Source organism: Phyllobates terribilis, unplaced genomic scaffold (assembly GCF_046119375.1).
Source record: "Phyllobates terribilis strain yellow unplaced genomic scaffold, ASM4611937v1 Scaffold_4__5_contigs__length_816908805, whole genome shotgun sequence".
NCBI lineage: Eukaryota > Metazoa > Chordata > Amphibia > Anura > Dendrobatidae > Phyllobates > Phyllobates terribilis.
The window spans coordinates 61204870-61230070 of NW_027362764.1; the positions used below are offsets into that span (position 1 = coordinate 61204870).

Genomic DNA, 25201 nt, shown 5'->3' on the forward strand with positions numbered 1-25201 from the left:
ATCCGGTTAGTCCCTCAAAAAACTCTGCACGACCAAGTTGAGCACATGTGCCAGACATGGGATGTGAGTGAGGTTGCCTAGGCCCAGAGCTGCCACCAGATTTCGGCCATTGTCACACACTACCATGCCTGGCTGGAGATTCGCTGGCACAAACCACACGTCGCTCTGCTGCTTTATGGCATTCCAGAGCTCCTGCGCTGTGTGGCTTCGATCCCCCAAAGAAATTAATTTTAATACGGCCTGTTGACGTTTGGCCACGGCTGTGCTCATATCGGTCATCATAACAGGTAACCGTTCACGGGTCGATGTGGAGGTAGACCGTGACGGCTCCTGCAGCGCTGATTCAGAGGAACTGGAGTATGAGGAGGAGTCAATGTGTACAGACTGGATTCCTGCAATCCTTGGAGTTGGCAGAACACGTACAGCGCCACTCTCAAGATCTGTACCCGGCTCCACAACATTTACCCAATGGGCAGTGAGGGAAAGGTATCGTCCCTGTCCATGCTTACTGGTCCACGCATCGGTGGTCAGGTGGACCTTGCTACTGACGGCGTTTTGTAGCGCATGTTTAATTTTTCCCTCCACATGATGTTGCAGGGCAGGGACGGCTTGCCTGCTGAAATAAAAGCGGCTGGGCACGTTGTATTGTGGGACTGCCAATGCCATAAAGTTACGGAAGGTGTCAGTCTCCACCAGCCTGAATGATAGCATTTCAAGGGCCAGTAGTTTAGCAATGCCAGCATTCAGAGCCTGTGCTCGGGGGTGGTTTGCCGAGTATGGGCGCCTTTTCTCCCATGCCTGTGCTAACGATGGCTGTAGACTGGCCTGGGAGTGTGAGGATGACTGGGAAAGTGGTGCTGTGGGTGGAATTACACTGTGTCTCTGTACAACAGTGCCAGTGATTCTTCCATGGCGATCCTGTGAGGAAGCGGAACCAGCTGTGTGTGAGCTGGAGGAAGAGGCTACAACACGAGCTGAAGAGGTGGTAGGTGGCGCTGTAGGTTGGCCTAGGTCTTCAGTGTGTTTTTGTAACTCCACCACATGCTTGGTCCGCACATGTTTCCACATATTTGTGGTATTGAGGTTGCTGACACTTTTCCCTCTTTTCACCTTCTGATTACACAGCTTGCATTTGACAAAGCAAATGTCATCTGCAACTGTGTCAAAAAAGGACCAGGCACTGCAAGTCTTGGGAGCGCCCGCTTTGGATTTTGGAAGAGCCATGCTCCTAATGGGTGCCGAAGTGGAGGCTACAGGCAACCAAGTCTGCCCCCTCCCTCTCCCTCCTTTTTGGGCTGTTCGGGGAATGTCTTCCTCAGAGCTGCTCCCACCACCTTCCTGTCCCTCACGCCATGATGGGTCAAGGACCTCATCATCTACACCACCCTCTTCAAACAACTGCTTCTCCTGGGTAGTCTCGACAGCACAGTACGCACCAGAAAGTGGCACCTGAGTCTCATCATCAGATGCGTACTGAGGTGTGCTGCTGACCATAGGCACTGGCCCACCCGCCTCTTCAGATTCAGAGAGACAAAACGGTTGCGCATCAATGCATACTACCTCTTCTTCAAATTCTTGAATTCTGCTTGGCTAGCCCCCTCTTTCCAAGCCAAGAGATTCAGACAACAGAAGTAGAGATGGCTCCTGTCCAGGGCTCTCTGACTGCCTGGGCAATTTGGCCGGTGGTGAAGAGACAGATGGGTGCTCTTCAGTGCTCAGGACCTGAGAGGATCTGGAACTAATTGAAGTCGATGCGTTAGCTGCCATCCATCCGACAATGGCTTCAATTTGGTTCTCCCGCAGCAGTGGGGTACGGCTAGCTCCTACAAAGCTGCGCATAAAGGACTGTTCCCTGGTAAAACTGGGGGATGCTGAGTCACTGGTGCCCGCAGCAGGCACAGAATCCCCACGTCCTCTCCCTGCAGGCACAGAATCCTCACGTCCTCTCCCTGCAGAAACTCCACACCCACGCCCACGACCACAACCACGACCACATGCCTTACTCCCTGCCTTCTTCATCTTGGTAGACTGATAAAGATAGGCAGAAAAGTACTAAGGGCTTAGTGTGCTTATTCCTGAACAGCTGCTAACAGGTATAGGAAACACTTATTTTATAAAGTGTGGACTAGACTTTAATATGAGCTAATGTGGCTACACAACTGTAAAGTGGAGTGTTTGGTGAACTTTATTTTGTTTTTTTTGGTCACAAAAAGACACTGGATGTGCCCAAAGATGTAATACCGATAGTATCACAAACTTTTTGTAGCTATTACAATGTAGGAAGGTAACCTACAATGCAATAGATGAGGCTACAAAAAATAGGCTAATACTAATCTGGCTGGGGCTGCAGGGCACAATGCTGCAGAAAGGCTCCTCTAACTACTCCTATATAGTGTGTTTGGAACCAATGTAGCTGAATACGGATGGAACCACCACACTAATAGGAGAAATCAGGAAAAATTATGAATTGGCAAAAAAGGACAATGTATGAGGCAGTGACACACACTGAGTGCACTACAACCAGACGTGGCTGAAGCACACACTACAGGGTGAGCTGCACTCACACACACAGACCTTGCAGACAGCGGTGAACAGTGCAGATGCAGAACACTGTGCACTAGCGCTGCAAGACAAAAAAAAATTCTCTATCTACTCCTATATAGTGTGTTTGGAACCAATTTAGCTGAATACGGATGGAACCACCACACTAATAGGAGATATCAGGAAAAATTTTGAATTGGCAAAAAAGGACAATGTATGAGGCAGTGACACCCACTGAGTGCACTACAACCAGAGGTGGTTGAAGCACACACTACAGGGTGAGCTGCGCTCACACACAGAGACCTTGCAGACAGCGATGAACAGCACAGAGAACTGTGCACTAGCGCTGCAAGGCACAGCGATTTATAAAGTAGCTTGGGTAAAGCAGAATAGACAAAATAGGTAGCTAAAACTGTCCCTCAGAACAACAGCGTCCTATCCCTAACTGAATTCACAGCAGAGTGAGCTGAAAATGGTGGCGGTGGCTTTTATAGTGCATCATGACATCATTTCAGCAGCCAATGACAGTCATGCCATTAGTTAAGATGCCTACATGCCTAACAGGATGTGCCCACACTTCTTAGGATCCTCATTGGCTGAATAAAATGAAACTGGCTCATTGCATTATGGGAACTTCCGATTCCGGTATACGATATTGCAAAAGTATCGGAATTAAGTATCGGAATTCCGATACCGCGAATATCGGCCGATACCCGATATTTCAGTATCGGAATGCTCAACACTAGTCATCAGTTTCTGAGAAATTGGTTTATGTGGTGCCCAATATAGCTGCACTCCTGTATCTAAACAATATGGCTGCACTTTCTGTTGCTGACCAATATGGCTGCACTTCCTGTTCCTGACCAACATGGCTGCACTTCCTGTTCCTGACCAGTATGGCTGCACTTCCTGTTCTTGTCCAATATGGCTGCACTTCCTGTTCCTGACCAGTATGACTGCACTTTTTGTCTATTTTCTAAAAGTGCTTCCCACAGCAATACTGTATATGCATCAGGAAAAATTCTATTGCTAGTTATCAACACAATCATTGGGTGCCCATAGGTTGCCATGTCAAGCGGAGGGCCTTCTGTTTCAATCTGGTCCTCCAGTAATTTCCCTAAATACTGTAATTCTGTAGTATCAAGTTTTAACACTACACATGCAAAACTGTACTCTTCCAATTTATTTCAGTGAAAAATCCATTAAGCTGTTCATGTGATGGGCTTTTTGAGTGTGAGTTTTTGAGTGTTTTTTCACAATGAGGTTTTGCATATTTGAGGCTAAATACCCTGCCTAACCAGTCCTCTGTAGTGTTTAACACCTAGACCCAGGTTTAAAAAATGGGCTTTATAACCTTTGTGTCTTATATGCTAATTAGACCTTTGATTAGTCGATGGGGCCTTGTTCGCCGGGCATGCGCAGTGCGCCTCTGAAGCCAGGAAGCCTACACCTGGTTTCAGAGGAGCAATGATGTGGGTGGAGAAAGCCACACGTATGCGTGAGGTTTGCAGAGAGTTGGCGATGACCTTGTCTCTTGCAAATCATGTTATCATGCCCACAGGGATGTGATAACATGCAAAGAGGGCCTACTAGTCTGAGAAAGCAATACCCCATCGACTAATTAAAGAACTAGTTAGCATACGAAATGCAAAGTTTATAGATACTTTTTTAAACATGGGTCTAGGTGTGAAACACCATAGAGGGCTGGTTAGGCAGGGTATTTAGCAACAAATAGTCTAATTCTGGTTTTAGAGGGCATGGAGGGCTTGTCAGGTTCCCTTTAAGGAGGTAAAATAGAAGTGTTAATAGTTTATTTTTTTTTCAATTAAAAAAAAAGCAAAGAGAATGAACAAAAGAGAAATCTAAATCTCATCAATATTTGGTGGCCGCCCTTCGCCTTCACAACTTCTACTAGGTACTTGTACTTGTACATAGTTTTTTGAAGGAACTCGGCAGGAGGTTATTCCAAACATCTTGGAGAACTAACCACAAATCTTCTGTGAGTGTGTGAGAGACAACACTGGTCGAAGTGGGCTTCTGTTTTCCTAAATACCAATGATATGGGTCATTGAGTGTGTATTTGTGATGTTCCTTCAGAAAGAACGACTTTTAAACCTCATGCTGTCTGATGGCACCCCAGCCAGGGACCCCATATGTTAGGTAGGAAGAAAACAATACGTTTTATAAAGAATAGATGACACTTTACTGTTGAACTGGATAAAACGTTTGTAGAAAGAATATCAGGTATATACGGCTTTATTCTCACATCTGCAGTTACATACAGAGACACGTTCATAATGGTCACACGTGACGGCTCATTGCTTGTGAGGTACATTGCAGTTGAGTGTTATTTTCCCTTTTCTTTGACTACCTGCAGCCCACCTTTTAGGCTCGAGAAGATGACTGTTTTAATCGAACGAGTGCTATCTGTAGTTATGATGGAGAGCACTCATACCAATGTTATTCTATGAGGTTGTGCGCGATTGCAGGATTTTCTTCCGAGAGCTGGATGGCACTCGCCAATTCACGTCCTCTTCTGTGAAAAGAATTGTACCCCACTTGGATGACATCCGAGTGTAATTTGATTTTCATGGGCTGACATAATGGAAAAGGCGGAGAAACTTCTTTTTTTTTCCCTCTCCGCCTCTGAGAAAATCAGATCACACTCGTCTGCACCTGCCCTTAGTGTACAAAACCGTGCCCTAGTTTGGGTGTTTTTGCACTGCTATAAACTCTAAGTCCGGCTTACATGTAGCTTCTGTTCCGCTGGTATAATCTATGAATTCCCACTGACCCACCGTCCCCCTTTTCCTGGACATCTAGCTCAGTAGCACTGATGTTGCTTTTTCTCCTTCTTTCACACTTCTCTACCTGTTCCAGGTATATTCTGCTGTCCGGTAGTTTTCTTCCATGTTCTATTTCTGCTTTCCTGTTGAGGCTTGCTACTCTAAGCTCTTCCTGCACACACTCTATGCAGTACTGTCTCTTTCTTCTACTATCCTATATTAACTAGAACACTAGCGGACACAGTCAAAATAACAATATTTTGCCCCTTTACAGTCCAATAGCTCATCATAATGCAAGTTTCCACCTGCTTTGTGGCCCGCTTACTTCTCTGGCCCCTGTGTGGCTGAATAGGTTACACCAATAATATGTCCACCCCTGAACTAGAACTAGGAACTAAAACCTCCCTTTAGTTTCCTTGCAACTCCCCCCACCTTCTGGGTTGTCCAACTATTATCCCTATCATCTCCAAAAGTTTCTCTTTCTCCATTCAGTTTGTCTGTGAAAATCAGACCACGCTCGGATGTCATCTGAGTGCGTTCCGATGTTTTCCACGTACCTATAGACTTGCATGGGTGAGTGCCATATCAGAGGCACATTGTGCATGCCTCATTGAATGACATTGATCCGAGTGTGATCCAATGTTTTGACGGATTACACACGGATCAAAATATGGTTGTGTGGCACCCCAGGGGTCTGGTTTTCCACAGTAATGTAATGTTATGTCTGAGAGCAGGTGGGAGGTCCTTTGGTCAGGGATCCTGTGCATGCCACACCTCCTGCCCAGTCTTGGGAGGGGAAGAACTTCCCCTGTATAAACCCGGGGCTGAGGCAGGGTGAGTCAGACAAGGAGAGTGGAGACAAGAAGCAGCATAGGAAACAGCAGAGTTACAAGGAGTCAGGGGCTGGCAGCTGCAGAGCTCGCCCTGACTAAGAAGATTCTTTACCGGACCCGGAGTCCGAGGCTGTGGGGACTAACTCCTACCCAGCAGCAGAATCCGTCAGGCAGGGGATTTCAGGTCCTCTGGCCCAGAAGCCCGAAGGCACGGTCAAACGCGTGGGACCAGCACCGCCATCGTGGAGCGGAAGCCATTAGAAGGCCCCGAGTCACCGGCCATACGGGTGAGCACCACACGGTACACTCAGGGACGTGGGCTACTTACATCAGCTTCTAGCAAGGTAGCCAGAAGAGTACAGTCAGTTTGGGAGGCCTACAACTACGCCTGGCCAGGGGAGATCCCATCTGCTCAAAGACTGACCAGGCCCCGTTTGCTAGCAAGTACTCCGGGAGGGTCTGTCGTTGTTACCAGTAAAGACCCTGAACTACACCGTACCGTCTCTGAGTGGTTCCTGCTACCCCCATCATCCACGTCGGCTGCCCTGAGGCCATACCCCTCCCGTTGGGGGTTATACTATCACGCTGCACAATCCTACCACCGGCCTCAGCGGTCGGCCCTGCAGCAGCAGCTTCCTGGCTGCACTCAACGGGTGGCGTAGTCATCAACTATTTACTACTAATAGACTGCCGTCTAGTTTGACTCCCTGGGCACGGACCGGGTCACCGCCACGAGACTACAACCCTCCACTGATCCGGCTCCGGGTAGGCTCCCGCGTGCGCAACGCAGCGCGACACAGGCCCAGGGGCGCGTCAACTTTGGCGTAGTCGGCAGGATTTCGTGCCCGCAACCACCGGGTACTGCGTGCCTGAAAAGCAAAGACTGTTCAAACTTACCAGTGGTGAAGGTTTCCCGCCATCCGGCGCCATCTTCGACCTTCTTCCCGCCATCCGTGGAGTTTTCCCGCCATTGGACGCCATCTTGAGGACGCCGCGCGGGAAGAAGAGGGGCGTGGACTCCGAAAGCGCGCGAGAACTGAAGCCCCGCCTCACGTCCGGACGTTGCGTAAGGTCCTGGAAGGAGCCCAGCAGACGCCGACGTCACAGGAGCGCGACGGAAGGTCCTCAACCCTGACGATCCACTGCGGAGCCGCGGCCTACGGAAGAGGATCATCGCAAGGTAGGCCACGGTCCACTAGGGGGGAGGAAGATGTCGGATACGGAGGAGAGCTTCACTGCCTCAACCCCCGCCAGCGCTACCGCTGCTGCAGTTATGCCCTTCACCATGCCCTATATCCCGGGAGCAGCTTGGCTACCCCAGTACTCAGGGGAGTCACATACCCTGCATGACTTTAGAGAAAAGCTGGATAGCCTCTTCCAGGTGTACCCCCTCACAGAAGAGCAAAAAGTGAGCATCCTGGTGGCCCAACTAACCGGGGCAGCCAAAAGGGAAGTAAAATCCTGGCCACCTGGGAGGAAGACTGTCACAGGGATACTAACCCGGCTGAAGGACACCTTTGATACCCGCACCTCAGCCGAGATTAAGCTTAGATTCTACGGGTGCAAGCAGCGAGCGCATGAGAGTATAAGGGACTATGCACTAAACCTACAAGAGGCCCTGAGGGCCATAAAGCAGACCGACCCTGATGGGGTGGGAAACGAGGACAGGCTATTGACTGAACAATTTATAGAGGGTTTATATTGCAATGCCCACCGAACCCAGTTGCGGGCAATGGCCTTACAGGATCCCCATCTGGACTTTGCACAGTTCAAGGATAGAGCTATCCGGGTGCTCCGAGAACCAGCACCGGGTGGCGTTGTTACCCACAGGCGCCCAGCTATCACTTACCACCAGGAGGCGGCGCCCTTGTCGGCAGGGCCTGTGGGAGCTGATGCGCAGGCATTGGACAATGACCCGGCTCCAGACCTACACCATCAGGTCCAAGAGCTAGCTAAGAGCGTTGCTGCGCTAACCCGAACTGTGCAGTCTTTACAGGTTTCCACCCCAGGGAAGATCCAGCTGGCATCCGGACCGGAGGACATCCCGTGGCGTCGACCAAGGAGGACCCCACCGGCCAGAGGAAGACCCAGTGACCGATACAGCGAGGACGGACGACCCATCTGCCGCCGCTGCAATCAACCCGGACATATGGAAAGGTACTGTTCTTTAAACGGGCACAACCTGGGGTAGAGGGCCAACCCCCAGGAAAAAGATCACCAGGCCCATCGAACTGGCGCGACAGATATGTGGGAGGACGTCCAGTCTTGCCTGTGGTACTGGATGGCATTCCCATGAGTGCCCTACTGGATACTGGGTCACAGGTCACCACCATCCCGTACGTGCTCTTCAAGCAGTACTGGAATGACTCGGATATTACCCGCTACCCTGACGACGACTTGAGTATCATCGCCAGCAATGGCCAGCCCGTGCCACAGATCGGATTTAAAGAGGTGACCCTCAAAATCGGTAGAGTCGAACTGGCCGCACAGGGACTGATCATTGTAGATATTGATAAACATGAGAGTCACCCAAAAATAACTCTAGGAACTAACGTAATTGAAAATTGTCTTGCAGAGGTGATTTTCCTTTTACAGCAGGTTGCCAAGAACGCCAGCTCCGGCGAGCAGCGGGTGCTCCAGAAAGAGATCCGGGCACTGATGCAACGGCAACAAGTGGAACTCTCCGGCGGTGAGATTGGTAGCGTAAGAATGTGTGACCCTTTTCCTATTGCCATGCCCCCAAAAAGTGAAATGATGATTTGGTGCCGGGCAGCTCTTGGTCTGAGAGGTAGAGATTACCAGGCAATGGTAGAACCAGTTTACTCAGACAGTAGGCCCACCATTTTGACAGCACGGGGGGTGGTCAATGTACGCCATGGGAGGGTGCCCATTCGCATAATAAATATCGGGGAGAGGGAAGTGTACCTGCCCCGGTATGCCACGCTAGCCAAATTATATACCACTAATCAAAATTCTATACAATCTGTGGAACCCTTGCCTCCATCTCACCCGGAGGAAGGTAACGGCTCTAAGAAAGACATGGAGGACTGGTGTCAGCAACTACATTTGGGTACTGATTCCACTCCCTCACATCAAAAACAAGGAGTCTATCGGGTGGTTCAAGAGTATGAGAGAGTGTTTAGTAAACACCCGTTAGACTTCGGGCGAGTCAAGGGGGTAGAACACCGCATCCCCATGGGAGATCATCCTCCCATAAAAGAGAGGTATCGACCCGTACCCCCTGCACATTACCAACACGCCAAGGGGATGCTTAGAGACATGAAGGAGGCTGGGGTAATCCGGGATAGCTGTAGCCCCTGGGCAGCCCCACTAGTTTTAGTCAAAAAGAAAGACAACACCATGAGGATGTGTGTAGATTACCGGAAAATCAACCGTATCACACACAAGGATGCGTACCCCTTACCAAGGATAGAGGAGTCATTGGCTGCTTTAAGATCTGCTAACTTCTTCTCTACCTTGGATCTCACTAGCGGGTACTGGCAGGTTCCTGTAGCAGAGGCGGACCGGGAGAAGACCGCATTCACCACCCCGATGGGACTTAGCGAGTTCACCTGCATGCCGTTCGGACTCTGCAACGCCCCAGGAACCTTCCAACGATTAATGGAGTGCTGTCTGGGCCACAGAAACTTCGAGACGGTCCTGTTGTACCTGGACGATGTCATCGTATACTCCAAAACTTATGAGGACCACCTGAAACACCTGGCGGAGGTGTTCGAAGCTCTGGCGAGTTACGGCCTAAAGGTGAAACCCTCCAAGTGTCACCTCCTGAAACCAAAGGTGCAATACCTGGGACACGTGGTGAGCGCTGACGGAGTGGCTCCCGACCCCGATAAGATCACCGCAATTAAGGGATGGCCAAGCCCCTCCAGCGTAAAAGAAGTGCGGCAGTTCCTAGGGTTGGTAGGCTACTACCGAAGGTTTATTCCCGGTTTCACCAAAAAGGCAGCGCCTATGCAGGACCTCCTGATAGGCCAGTCCCGAAAGGCCAAGAACCAGAAGCCGCCCTTCAAATGGGAAGAGCTAGAAGAAGAGTCCTTCCGCCAGCTGAAGATGGCCCTCACGGGGGATGAAATCTTGGCGTACCCGGACTATAGCCAGCCCTTCATCCTCTACACCGACGCCAGTAACATCGGGCTAGGAGCCGTACTGTCCCAGATTCAGCAGGGGAGAGAACGAGTAATCTCCTATGCCAGCCGAAAACTGCGACCCACCGAAAGGAACCCCGAGAATTACAGCTCATTTAAGCTAGAGTTCCTGGCCGTGGTATGGGCAGTCACCGAGCGCTTTAGGCATTACCTCGCTTCTTCCCGGTTCACCGTATACACGGATAACAACCCGTTGACACACCTGGACACGGCAAGACTCGGTGCCCTGGAGCAGAGGTGGATGGCCCGTCTGTCCAACTACGAGTTCACAATCAAATACCGGGCAGGACGCTCCAATACTAACGCGGATGCCCTGTCCAGGATGCCCAACCTGCCGGACGAAGGAGAAGATCCGGAGGGACTGGAAGAAGTTGAACTCCCTGCGTTCCACCGTCATGGGACTATCCAGTATTCCCACCGGGTAAGGGGTAAGCAGGCTGCTACGTTGAACCCCTTACCCCACTACAACTGGGCGGAAACGCAAGACAGCGACCCTGCCGTCCGACTGGTGAAGGAGATGCTGACTCGGCCGGAGGCTCGCCTTGAACCAGACGCTCCGGAGGAAGCCAAACAACTATGGGCGGAGAAGAGTCGACTATTCCTTTACAAGGGGAAGTTGTGCCGCAGAATGGTCAACTCCCGGACGCATGAACTACTCTGGCAAGTAGTGGTGCCACGAAGAGACGCAGCCATGGTGATGGAGGCATACCACGACGGAGCTGGACACTTCGGGTGGAAAAAGCTGGAGTTCCTGCTGCGCGAGCGGTTCCACTGGGTAGGCATGAGGGGAACCATCGAGAAGTGGTGCAGAGACTGTGGCCCGTGCAATCTGAGAAGGAAGGACCGGGCCAGCCAGAAGACTCCCCTGCAGTCCATCGTCACCCGGCAACCGTTGGAACTGGTAGCCTTGGATCATGTAAAACTGACCCCAAGCAGAAGTGGCTACGTCTACGCGTTAACCATCGTGGATCATTACTCCCGGTTCTTGGTTGTCGTCCCCGTCAAGGACTTAACGGCTCAAACAGCAGCTAGAGCCTTCCAGCAGCACTTCTGCCATCCATACGGGTACCCGGACCAAGTGCTGACGGACCAGGGACCTGCCTTTGAAGCGGAGGTCTTCCAGGAATTCTGCAATCTGTATGGCTGCCGGAAGATAAGGACGACACCCTACCATCCGCAAACTAATGGACTTTGTGAAAAAAATGAACCAGGTGGTAATGGATCTTCTAAAAACATTGCCCCTGGAAGAACGCAGTCTGTGGCCTGAGAAGTTGCCCGATCTGGTGGACCTATACAACCACATCCCGGTAGGTTCCACCAACTGTACCCCGGCTTACCTAATGAGGGCGAGACCTGGTAAGTTACCTGTTGACCTGGAAATGGGAGTCCTGACACCTGAGGACACTTCACCAGAAACAGACTGGGACACAGAGAGGCAGCAGCAGTACCGGAGAGTACAAGAGAGCGTGGAGCGAAGTCTCTGTCAGGCTAGGGAAAGACAAGAGAAGACTTACAACCAGTATGCTCCCGCTGTTCCCCTGGTACCCGGAGAGCAGGTCTTGAAGAGGAAAAGATGGCTCCACAAGTTGGATGACCAGTGGGAGAAGGACCCGTACACCGTACTGCCCTCAAGCCACGAGAACCCGAAGGTCTGTACCATCAGTAAAGACGGAGGGGAAACCACAGCCATTGTATCCCGGGACCACCTGAAGAAGTGTCCCGAACAACTGAGGAACCCTGAAGAGGAACAAGAAGACCATCGACCCGTGGGAGAAAGGGAAGATATGGTTAGTACCGTGCTCGGGGACTTCCCTCGGTCTTGGACTCAAGTCAATGGTGCAGTTGTGGTACCCGTACTCACCTTCCTCCAACCATCATCCCAAGAACCTACGGAGCAACGGGTAGAGCTGGAAGAACAGCCGGTCCAGGAGGCAGAAGACTCCACACGAGTAGAACAGGAGAATCAACCCTCTGCTTATAGTGAGCCTGCCGTACCCCTAGTGAGACAAAGAGCCGGTAGACAGCTGCCCAGTTTACCCTTGACAGCTCCTGCACCCTATAGTTCAGGGCCAGACAGTCAGCTCCGTAGGTCCACTAGGGCCACTAGAGGCCAGTTACCCGCACGCTGGAGAATTTGAAGTGTAAAAATAGTTTTATTTATGTTTATTTGTGTATTGTTGCTTGTGTATAATTTTGTGTTTCCAGTTGTTTTTAGGAAACCTTGGTGGATTTACCGGGAATCCTTGTATATAGTTGGAGCGTAACCCAGGATGGACTAGAGACTGTTAAGGACTCGGGGTAGGACAGACCCCTACCTGGTTACGTCTCCCTGTGTTGGTGAAATGGACACCTTTGCTTTTCTTCAAAGACTGCATCCGGTTGCGGACACGCCGTAACCATCTTATGTGTTTTTCTTATAGTATTGTTATTGTTATACTTTGTTATGTTTTTCTAAATGTGTTTAGTCCCGGAGTACTAAATTTCACTAGGGGGGAATGTGGCACCCCAGGGGTCTGGTTTTCCACAGTAATGTAATGTTATGTCTGAGAGCAGGTGGGAGGTCCTTTGGTCAGGGATCCTGTGCATGCCACACCTCCTGCCCAGTCTTGGGAGGGGAAGAACTTCCCCTGTATAAACCCGGGGCTGAGGCAGGGTGAGTCAGACAAGGAGAGTGGAGACAAGAAGCAGCATAGGAAACAGCAGAGTTACAAGGAGTCAGGGGCTGGCAGCTGCAGAGCTCGCCCTGACTAAGAAGATTCTTTACCGGACCCGGAGTCCGAGGCTGTGGGGACTAACTCCTACCCAGCAGCAGAATCCGTCAGGCAGGGGATTTCAGGTCCTCTGGCCCAGAAGCCCGAAGGCACGGTCAAACGCGTGGGACCAGCACCGCCATCGTGGAGCGGAAGCCATTAGAAGGCCCCGAGTCACCGGCCATACGGGTGAGCACCACACGGTACACTCAGGGACGTGGGCTACTTACATCAGCTTCTAGCAAGGTAGCCAGAAGAGTACAGTCAGTTTGGGAGGCCTACAACTACGCCTGGCCAGGGGAGATCCCATCTGCTCAAAGACTGACCAGGCCCCGTTTGCTAGCAAGTACTCCGGGAGGGTCTGTCGTTGTTACCAGTAAAGACCCTGAACTACACCGTACCGTCTCTGAGTGGTTCCTGCTACCCCCATCATCCACGTCGGCTGCCCTGAGGCCATACCCCTCCCGTTGGGGGTTATACTATCACGCTGCACAATCCTACCACCGGCCTCAGCGGTCTGCCCTGCAGCAGCAGCTTCCTGGCTGCACTCAACGGGTGGCGTAGTCATCAACTATTTACTACTAATAGACTGCCGTCTAGTTTGACTCCCTGGGCACGGACCGGGTCACCGCCACGAGACTACAACCCTCCACTGATCCGGCTCCGGGTAGGCTCCCGCGTGCGCAACGCAGCGCGACACAGGCCCAGGGGCGCGTCAGTTGTCTCCACAAGTTCTTAGAGTTATAGACTTGTGCAAATCCTTCAGTCTCTATATGTGATCCCAGACCGACTGGATGATGTGAGATCAGGGCTCTGTGGGGGCCGGATCATCACTTCCAGGACTCCTCGTTCTTAATGACATTGGCTGGATGTTAGGGGTGGTTGTCCTGCTGCAGAATAAATTTGGAGCCAATCAGACGCCTCCCTGATGGTATTGCATGTATCAGTTTTGTATCCTGGAAAAGTTAGAGTCCATAAAAAAGTTTCCATAAACATTTTTGTTCACCATCTCAGCTAGCTGTAGTTAAAAATATTAAAACATTCAGAATTCACCTTCCTCTGCTCCTGTGACGCTTCTTTACCACTGCTCACAGTGATTAGTTACAGGCTGCAACACTGAGATCGCTGCAGCCAATCACTGAACACAGAGGTGATGCCGATGCATAAGACGCAAGCCCCTGAGTCTAGTGATTGCCTGCAGCGGTATTGTGAGCTGCAATTGTGACAGCAGCGCTTCAGCCTGTAACGTCTCCCTGGGAGCAGCAGCGGAGGGGTGTCACAGGAGCCGAGGAAGGTGGATTTTCAGCTGGTTTTATTATTTTTAATTTCAGCATGCCAATGGGGGTGAAAAAGTTATAAACTTTGACAAAATTTGGTCACAGAAATTGTATAAAACTCACTATAAAAAGGGAAATAACATGTTATAACATAAAGTGATACGCATTTTTTTTCCCTACAGAGATTAAAAGAACTAAAACAAAGAGAATTTGCTCGAAATGTGGCTTCAAAGTCCTGGAAAGATGAAAAAAAGCAAGAGAAAGCACTCAAGCGTCTTCATCAGCTGGCGGAGCTGCGCAAGCAACCAGACTGGTAAGATTTCAAATTAAGAGGCTTTGAATCTGACGCTGCGGAAAACTTTATAAAACAATACATCCTGATTGCAATTTTTTTTTTCCAATTCGGGATAATTAAGTTATGTTACATGTACTGACTCAGTGACATAACATGATATAGCTGAATATATCCACTGCAATTAAAGCTGCATTCATGGAGGCAGCGGAAAATATACAGTACAGTAATAGATGGGATATCTTTTTTAGCAGAGCGCCATCTTATAAATATATCTTATGCCAATCGTACTGCAGTCTTGTTTGAAGTGCTGTTTAAAGGGAAATGTTATCAGAAAATGAAATATTGTTATTGTTACAATTTTCACATTGGCCACAAATCCTAAAGTTAAACTCATACTTCCTGTTCTATTCAGAAGTCTCATTATCCTCATAGACAGGAAAGCAATAAGTAACACCTCTATATACAGGAAATAACACAGGATCCACCATTCACAATAGGTGATATCACAGCTCACCTCCTCCTCCTGTACAATGACTGATAACACCTCTATATACAGGAGATAACACAGGATCCATCATTCACAATAGGTGATATCACAGCTCACCTCCTCCCCCTCCTCCTGTACAATGACTGATAACACCTCTGTATACAGTAGATAACACAGGATCCAGTATTCACAATAGGTGATGTCACAGCTCACCTCCTCCTCCTGTACAATGACTGATAACACCTCCATATACAGGAGATAACACAGGCTCCACCATTCACAATAGGTGATGTCACAGCTCACCTCCTCCTCCTGTACAATGACTGATAACACCTCTATATACAGTAGATAACACAGGATTCACCATTCACAATAGGTGATGTCACATCTCACCTCCTCCTGTACAATGACTGATAACACCTCTATATACAGTAGATAACACAGGATCCACCATTCACAATAGGTGATGTCACAGCTCACCTCCTCTTCCTGTACAATGATTGATAACACCTCTATATACGGTAGATAACACAGGATCCACCATTCACAATAGGTGATATCACAGCTCAGCACTTTCTCCTCCTGTACAATGACTGATAACACCTCTATATAAAGTATATGACGCGCCCCCTGGGCCGTGTGGGCTACCCGGAGCCGGGTCTCTGGGGGTTGTAGTCTCTGTGGCGGCGACCCGGTCCCGTGGCTCAGGGTGGTCAAACCAGTGGCAGTCTTTTATAGGTTTTAGGTTAATTGTCCGACTACGCCACCCGTGGATTGCGGTCAGGGTGTACCGCTGCTGCGAGGCAGACAGCTGAGGCTGGTGTTGTATGCGCAGCAGAGAATGGGATGACTCCCCACGGGAGGAGTATAGCCTCAGGGCAAGGAGTGTGGATGATGGGAGTGATGGTGCACGAGCGCAACAGGAACGACTCAGAGTCTTTGCAGTGCAGTTCAGGGTCTTTACTGATGATGATAAGGCAGACCCTCCCAGGAGTACTGGCTAGCAAAAGAGGCCTGGTCAGTCTGTGAGCAAGCAGGAGCTCTCGTGGCCAGGTGGAGTTGTAGGCCTCCCCGTCTGTCTGCACTCTTCCTGGCTACCTTGCTGTAAGCGGGTAGAAGTAGCTCACGTCCCTGAGTGTACCGTGTAGTGCTCACCCGTATGGCTGGTGACTTGGGGCCTTCTGTTAGCCTCCGCTCCTTGATGGCGGTGCTGGTCCCTTGCTTGTGACTGAGCCTCCGGGCTTCTATGGCCAGAGGACCTGGAATCTCCTGCCGGCTGGGTTCTGCTGTTGGACTTAGAGATCCTTACAGCCTCGTACTCCGGTGTCCTGTACTTAGATTCTTCTGCCAGGGCGAGCTCTGCTCAGCTCCAGCCCCTGGTCTTCAGCTCCTGCTCCTACAGAGCTCCTAGCTGTCACTTTCCCTATGTCTGCTTGTTCTCTTCTAACCCCGCCCCAGACCCAGTTTATAAGGACAGATTCCTCCCCTCCCAGGACTGGGCAGGAGGTGTTGCATGCTTAAGGGCTCCTGACCAGGAAACCTCCCACTTGCTCTCAGACGTAATATTTCTATTACTGTGGTAACCAGACCCCTGGGGTGCCACATATATAACACAGGATCCACCATTCACAATAGATGATGTCACAGCTCACCTCCTCCTCTACAATGACTGATAACACCTCTGTATATAGTAGATAACACAGGAACCACCATTCACAATAGGTGATGTTACAGCTGACCTGCTCCCCCTTGCTTCCAAATGTGTTTGCCCAGATTTGAACATAATCAAGTCAGATTACTGTTGTTAAAGTCCATGTGAAGAAGTCTAGTAGAGAAATGCATTTAACATAAAACTTGATATAAAATGTTTGCCCACTACTCGGACCACCCTTTCTCAATCACCAAATTTCTGCCATGTTAACTAATAACAGCAATACTCACCTCCAGTGATGACGGCATCTGCTCCTTCGGGCTTGAGTGACATAACAATGCCCTGAGGTCAATCAGCGGCCGCTTCACTCTTACTTCCTTTGGACAAAATAGAGAAACGGAAGAAGTGAGAGCTGCTGCTGCTCTCTGACTTTCTCTGAATCTCAGCTTATTGCCTGCAGGGCTTGAGTGACATAACAACGTCATGCGAGCCCCAGGAGAGGAGGTGCTGACATCAGTGGTACAATATACGTACCGGAGGTGAGTATAGCTGTTATTATTTTACATGGGGGAAATAAAGTGGCTGAGAAGGGTGTTTCGAGTTATGGACAACCCCTTTAAACATTTTCTGATGGCACATTCCATTTAAGGCTTTCTAAATCCTTTGCGCCCATGTAATTGATCACTACCACTTTGAGGCAAGAGAAAAATTCCAGCCCTGCCCTCTCGATCCTTGTGACACCACCCAGGAGGAGTTACTTTAGTAACTGATCATAAGACCTGGGGATAGCAATTGGCTGAGCTGAGTTTAAAGGGATAGCCCTATCCCTAAAAAAAGGATTTTAGTGTAGTCCTATGTGTAGTATGCCTTTTATGGCATCCCGGACGTTAGATTTAATAGTATTTTCCGTGCATTAATGCACTTGAAGACATAAATATACCAATACATTAACAATGTAAAAATGTGTTTAAAAAAATCATGACCACGAAAATAAAGAATAAACACAAATATTTCTCATCTAAAAATGTTTTAATACCTAAAGTTCATTTAAAAAATAAAGGTATATTATTATAGCCTCCTAATTGTTACAAATAATACAGTAAATCTAAGGTGTTTAGAAAATTACCGAAAAGAAAAAACAAAAAACCTTAAAGTTGAATTTTGCACATTCTAAAATTCAAAAATTATGAATGTTAAAAAGGGACTAAAAAAACACTTTTTAGATAATAAAATATTTACAACTTATTCATATTTCCTCATTACCAATGTCCAATGTATGACAGAGGAGAGAACTTTCTGTGTCAGCGAACCATTGTTTAGAGACTGTTACTACAGCAAACCCATGGAAAATGAACGGAGCGGCAACTTGCATGAACAACAATCATTCTATTCAAAAGGGGGGCACAAGTTCTTTATTCTATTATGGGTGTGTTATCATTTGGACCCCCACCTACAGTGGTGGCCAAAAGTATTGGCACCCCTGCAATTTTGTCATATAATACTCATTTTTTTCCTGAAAATGATTGCAATCATAAATTCTTTGGTATTATTATCTTCATTTAATTTGTCTTCAATGAAAAAACACAAAAAGAATTGTCCTAAAGCCAAATTGGATATAATTCCACACCAAACCTAAAAAAGGGGGTGGACAAAAGTATTTGCACTGTTAGAAAAATCATGTGATGCTTCTCTAATTCGTGTAATTCACAGCGCCTGTAACTTACCTGTGGCACCTAACAGGTGTTGGCAATAACTAAATCACACTTGCAGCCAGTTAACATGGATTAAAGTTGACTCAACCTCTGCCCTGTGTCCTTGTGTGTACCACATTGAGCATGGAGAAAAGAAAGAAGACCAAAGAACTGTCTGAGGACTTGAGAAACCAAATTGTGAGGAAGCATGAGCAATCTCAAGGCTACAAGTCCATCTCCAAAGACCTGAATGTTCCTGTGTCTTCCGTGCGCAGTGTCATCAAGAAGTTTAAAGCCCATGGCACTGTGGCTAACCTCCCTAGATGTGGACGGAAAAGAAAAATTGATGAGAGATTTCAACGCAAGATTGTGCGGATGGTGGATAAAGAACCTCGACTAACATCCAAACAAGTTCAAGCTGCCCTGCAGTCCGAGGGTACAACAGTGTCAACCCGTACTATCCGTCGGCGTCTGAATGAAAAGGGACTGTATGGTAGGATACCCAGGAAGACCCCACTTCTTACCCCGAGACATAAAAAAGCCAGGCTGGAGTTTGCCAAAACTTACCTGAGAAAGCCTAAAACGTTTTGGAAGAATGTTCTCTGGTCAGATGAGACAAAAGTAGAACTTTTTGGGAAAAAGCATCAACATAGAGTGTACAGGAAAAAAAAGAGGCATTCAAAGAAAAGAACACAGTCCCTACAGTCAAACATGGCGGAGGTTCCCTGATGTTTTGGGGTTGCTTTGCTGCCTCTGGCACTGGACTGCTTGACCGTGTGCATGGCATTATGAAGTCTGAAGACTACCAACAAATTTTGCAGCATAATGTAGGGCCCAGTGTGAGAAAGCTGGGTCTCCCTCAGAGGTCATGGGTCTTCCAGCAGGACAATGACCCAAAACACACTTCCAAAAGAACTATAAAATGGTTTGAGAGAAAGCACTGGAGAATTTTAAGGTGGCCAGCAATGAGTCCAGACCTGAATCCCATAGAACACCTGTGGAGAGATCTCAAAATGGCAGTTTGGAGAAGGCACCCTTCAAATATCAGGGACCTGGAGCAGTTTGCCAAAGAAGAATGGTCTACAATTCCAGCAGAGCATTGTATGAAACTCATTGATGGTTACCAGAAGCGGTTGATCGCAGTTATTTTGGCTAAAGGTTGTGCAACCAAGTATTAGGCTGAGGGTGCCAATACTTTTGTCTGGCCCATTTTTGGAGTTTTGTGTGAAATGATCAATGATTTGATTTTTGCTTCATTCTCTTTTGTGTTTTTTCCTTGCAAGCAAATTAAATGAAGATAATATTACCAAAGAATTTGTGATTGCAATCATTTTCAGGAAGAAATTGAGTATTATCTGACAGAATTGCAGGGGTGCCAATACTTTTGGCCACCACTGTATCTGGCAAGAATCATCTATCTTGTATTGGTGATAAAATCTAGGCAAGTCATTCCTTAAAGGGTTGTCCGGTCCAAATCGATAAGTCTACAGTCACTCTGTGTGACTGCAGACACTGTGCGCTGCGGAGATTCGCCGGTTTCTGACCTGGGACCGGAAGGTATGTATGAGTTATACTTACTTTCGGCCAGTGAGAGCTTTCTTGCTTACAAAGCAGGTTTTGCTGCGTTTTTGCTGCTTTTTTAGTTGCGGTTTTGTTATGGATTACGTGTCATTTGTCTACAGTACATGTTTAATAAAGATAGTTTCATTTACCAAAAAAGCAGCAAAAACATATGGTTGCGTTTTTTGCAGCGTTCTTGCGCTTTCTTGCTGAAATAAATTGACTTAAAAAAATGCAGCAGTTTTCCAATTCAGTTAAGAAAAAAAAAACAATGTGTGTGCATGAGATTTCTGAAATGTCGTAGCTTTTGCTTGTACTGCAAAAAAGCAGCTTTTAATTTGCATTAAAAAAATGCATAAAAAAAAAACAATGCAAAAACGCAACATGTGAACATACCCTTATTGTTCACTTCCAAATCTGTCCTGCTCATGTGATGGCCACACAGCTGCAGGACTCGTAACAATTAGGTTATGTTCACATAAGGTGATTTTGTTGTTTTTTTCTGCAGTCAAAACCTGCTCTTTTGGAAGGAAAAATGCTATATTACAAAGCCTGCTTTTCAGAGTTTTCCACTGCATTTTTTGTATGATTGTTGCAGCATTTTTTGGGTGCAGACTACAGGTGTGCTTTGTCTACAGTATAGGTTTAATAAAGTAAGTTTTATTCAACAAAAACGCAGCAAAAACACCATTGCATTTTTAACTTCCTCATTGCTTTCTATGGGTGAAAAAACTGCAAAATTGCTGAAAGAATTGAAAAACAATGCAAGTTTTCCAACTCAGAAAAAAAAAGAAGAAACGAGCACGTACAGGAGATTTCTGAAATCTCATCACTAGTGTTGAGCGATACCTTCCGATATCAGGAAATATCGTATCGGATTGGATCGGGCCGATACCCAAAAAGTATTGGATATCGCCGATTCCGATACCGGAAACCAATGCAAGTCAATGGGACAGAAATATCGGAATGAAAATAAACCCTTTCTTTCCTTGTAGGTTAATTCTACATGAACTAAAACAACTAAGAATAATGTAGAATGTATTATGCGAAAAGCCGGCAATTCATCAGCGCATACACCGGTACCCGACAATTTACAACAGAAAGAATAGAGCATCACACATAGATTAGATAGATAGAAACATGTCAGTCACATATATATGAAGTACAGTGACAGTGTTGCTTACTGTACTTGTCATTTAGTGTAAAGGATTTATATAAAAAAATAATAGTGTTTTCATGCACCGTCTCTTTAAAAAAGCCGGCCGGCAATTCAGCATCTGTACCCGACAATTTAGAATAGAAGGAATAGAGAATCATACATAGATTAGATAGATAGAAACATGTCAGTCACATATATAAGAAGTACAGTGATAGTGTTGATTACTGTACTTGTCATTTAGTGTTAAAATAAAGGATTTATTTAAAAAAAAATTGGCGTGGGGTTCCCCTTAATTTTAGTCTCTAGCGGAGGTTAAGCAGACGGCTGGGGCAGATGTTTGAAGCCTGGGAAGGAGGTAATACCCACGGAGCTTCCCAGGCTACTAATATGAGCCCCCAGCTGAATACCTAGCCTTTACTAGCTATTAAAATGGGGGACCCCCTCAAAAAAATGACGTGGGGTCCCCCCTAATTTAATAGCTAGCAAAGGCTAGGCAGACAGCTGGGGGCTGATATTAATAGCCCAGGAAGGGTGCCATGAATATTGGCCCCCTCCCAGGCTAGAAACACCAGCCGTCAGCCGCCCCAGAAATGGCGCATCCATAGGATGCGCCAATTCTGGCACTTAGCCTCGCTCTTCCCACTGCCCTGTAGCGGTGGCAGTGGGGTAATAGGGTTGGGGTTGATGTCAGCTTATAATGCCAGCTGACATCAAGCCCAGGTTAGTAATGGAGAGGCGTCTATAAGACACCCCCATTACTAACCCCATAGTCAAAGTTAAAAAAAAAAACACAAACACCCAGAATAAAGTCATTTAATTGAAATAAACACACAATTCTTTATTGTTCTAAATTAAACTCTACTTACCATCACGCCCATTCCAGCTGAAGCCAACGATCTCCTGCAATAAAAGAAATATAATAAAGCAACCTCATTCTTACCTTTCCATGGTTCCCTGGACAGCTTCAGCTCTGCTACATCGAGATGACAGGCTGGACCGCAGCAGAAAGCTGCCATCCAGCTTGCCATGCCACAGACACTGAGAAGTGCAGGCATGCTTGCGCTCCTCAGTGTCTCTCTGTGACGGCATCCAGATGAGCCGACAATGAACTCAGCTCACCTCATGCACGTCACTGACAGCGTGGGAGAATTCTCCTGCACTCAGCGCTTCAGCGTGAGAATTTTCCCACGCTGTCAGAGACGTGCATGAGGTGAGCTGAGTTCATTGGACATGACCTCGGCTCATCTTTATACCGTCACACAGAGACACTGAGGAGCGCAAGCAAGCCTGCGCTTCTCAGTGTCAGCGGGATGACAGGCTGGATGGCAGCATTCTGCTGCGGTCCAACCTGTCATCTCGATGTAGCAGAGCTGAAGCTGTCGTGGGAGCCATGGAAAGGTAAGGATGAGGTTGCTTTATTATTTTACTTTTATTGCAGGAGATCGTTGGCTTCAGCTGGAATGGGCGTGATGGTAAGTATAGTTTAATTTAGAACAATAAAGAATTGTGTGTTTATTTCAATTAAAGGACTTTTTTCTGGGTGTTGTGTTTTTTTGTAAATTCTTTACTAGAAATTCATGGTGGTCATGTCTAATATTGGCGTGACCCCATGAATTTCGGGCTTAGGGCCAGCTGATAATGCCAAGCTGGCCCTAACCCCTTTATTACCCAGTGAGCCACCGCACCAGGGCCCTGGATGAGTTGGGTGCAGCGCCAGAAGATGGCGCTTCTATGAACGCGCCATTTTCCGGGGTGGCTGCGGACTGCAATTTGCAGCGGGTAGGGCCCAGAAAGCTTGGGCCTCCCTGCGCTGCGGATTCCAGCCCCCAGCTGCCTAGTTGTACCTGGCTGGACACAAAAATAGGGCGAAGCCCCACGTATTTTTTTTTTTAATTATTTCATGAAATTCATGAAATAATTAAGAAAAAAAGGGCTTCCCTATATTGTTGTGTCCAACCAGGTACAAATAGGCAGCTGGTGGTTGGGGGCAGCCCGTTCCTGCCTGCTGTACCTGGCTGGACACAAATATAGGGCGAAGCCCCACGTCAATTTTTTTAAAATTATTTCATGAATTTCCTGAAATAATTTAAAAAAAATTGACGTGGGGCTTCGCACTATATTTGTGTCCAGCCAGGTACAGCAGGCAGGAACGGGCTGCGCCCAACCACCAGCTGCCTATTTGTACCTGGCCGGACACAACAATATAGGGAAGCCCTTTTTTTCTTTATTATTTCATGAATTTCATGAAATAATTTAAAAAAAAAATACGTGGGGCTTCTCCCTATTTGTGTGTCCAGCCAGGTACAACTAGGCAGCTGGGGGCTGGAATCTGCAGCGCAGGGAGGTCCAAGCTTTCTGCCCCCCCCCCCCGGTGCAAATTGCAGTCCGCAGCCACCCCGGAAAATGGCGCGTTCATAGAAGCTGGATGCTGTACCTGGCTGGCATACAAAAATATGGCAATGCTCACGTCAAAATTTTTGGGAAAAATTAATTAAAAAATAAATAATAATTTAGGGACTGCAGCTTTATTAACTCCTCAAATGTCATTTAGTGTTAAAATAAAGGATTTATTAAAAAAAAAATTGGCGTGGGATCCCCCATAATTTTAGTCTCTAGCGGAGGTTAAGCAGACGGCTGGGGCAGATGTTTGAAGCCTGGGAAGTGGATAATACCCACGGAGCTTCCCAGACTACTAATATCAGCCCCCAGCTGAATACCTAGCCTTTACTAGCTATTATAATGGGGGACCCCCCCAAAAAGTGACATGGGGTACCCCCTATTTAATAGCTAGCAAAGGCTAGGCAGACAGCTGGGGGCTGATATTAATAGCCCAGGAAGGGTGCCATGAATATTGGCCCCCTCCCAGGCTAGAAACACCAGCCGTCAGCCGCCCCAGAAATGGCGCATCCATAGGATGCGCCAACTCTGGCACTTAGCCTCGCTCTTCCACGCTGCCCTGGTGCGGTGGCAGGGGGTAATAGGGTTGGGGTTCATGTCAGCGCCAGCTGGCATGAAGCCCAGGTTAGTAATAATGGGCGTCTATAAGACACCCCCATTACTAACCTACAAAGTGTTAAAAAGAAAAAACACACTACACCCAGAAAAAAATAATTTATTTGAAATAAAACACACAATTTTATTTAATTCTTAGTTTACTAAAAAAAAATAGTTACCTGTCCACGTTCCTGCGCTGATCTCCCATGCACAGCTGTCACATCTGGAGATGGTGACAGCTGTGCATGGCTGCTGTAAGCTCACACTGCCGGGAACACGTCCGCTCCCGGCAGCAGGAGCCACTGACTGAGGTCACCGGAGTGCTTTCAGGCAGCGCAGCTCCGGAGACCTCCTTTACGGCACTGCTGTACCGTGGGAATTTCTCACGATACAGCAGGGCCGTAAAGGAGCTAACCGGAGCAGCGCTGCCTGAACTCCGGCGAACCCGCTTATGCAATGACGGGGCTGCTTTACGGCCTCATCATTCTAGCGGAGGCAGCGGTTCAGAGCGGTCACATTCTATGTGGCTGCTCTAAACTGGAGATCATCGTGGGACACTCGTGGACTACTACGGAGGGGTAAGGATAAGGTTGTGGTTTATTATTTTATATTTTATTACAGGAGATCGATGGCTTCGGGGAATTAGGTGTCTAGGTGAGTATAGGTGTAGTTTTTTATTTTTTACTTTATGTTAGGTGGCGATCGGCGGGGACAGGTAATGTATGAACTAATTTATTGTAGGCAACCACTGGCCACCAATGACATGTATTTAAAATTTATTGGGGACACAGTAGGGCAATTTAAATAGCAGGATCAGGCTGATGGGAACTACTGCTCCCATCGAGCTGATCCTGCTGGCACGAGTGGACGGGGGACAGACATAGGCCGATGGGAGTAGTAGTGTCACATTGGCCTATGTCTGCCTGCACGCACACACCCGCAGACATCGCACAGACACCGCACACACCCGCAGACATCGCACAGACACCGCACACACTCGCAGACATCGCA

At 47.9% G+C, this 25201-nt stretch overlaps 1 protein-coding gene across 1 annotated transcript in view; it reads left to right on the forward strand.

Moving 5' to 3' along the window:
* Positions 1-25201, forward strand: part of ZNF804B (zinc finger protein 804B) — a 633228-nt gene that overhangs the window by 599807 nt on the left and 8220 nt on the right. Inside the window, exon 3 of the mRNA XM_073677411.1 lies at positions 14536-14666. Coding sequence (XP_073533512.1) covers positions 14536-14666 — 131 coding nt within the window. The remainder of the gene's footprint in view (positions 1-14535; positions 14667-25201) is intronic.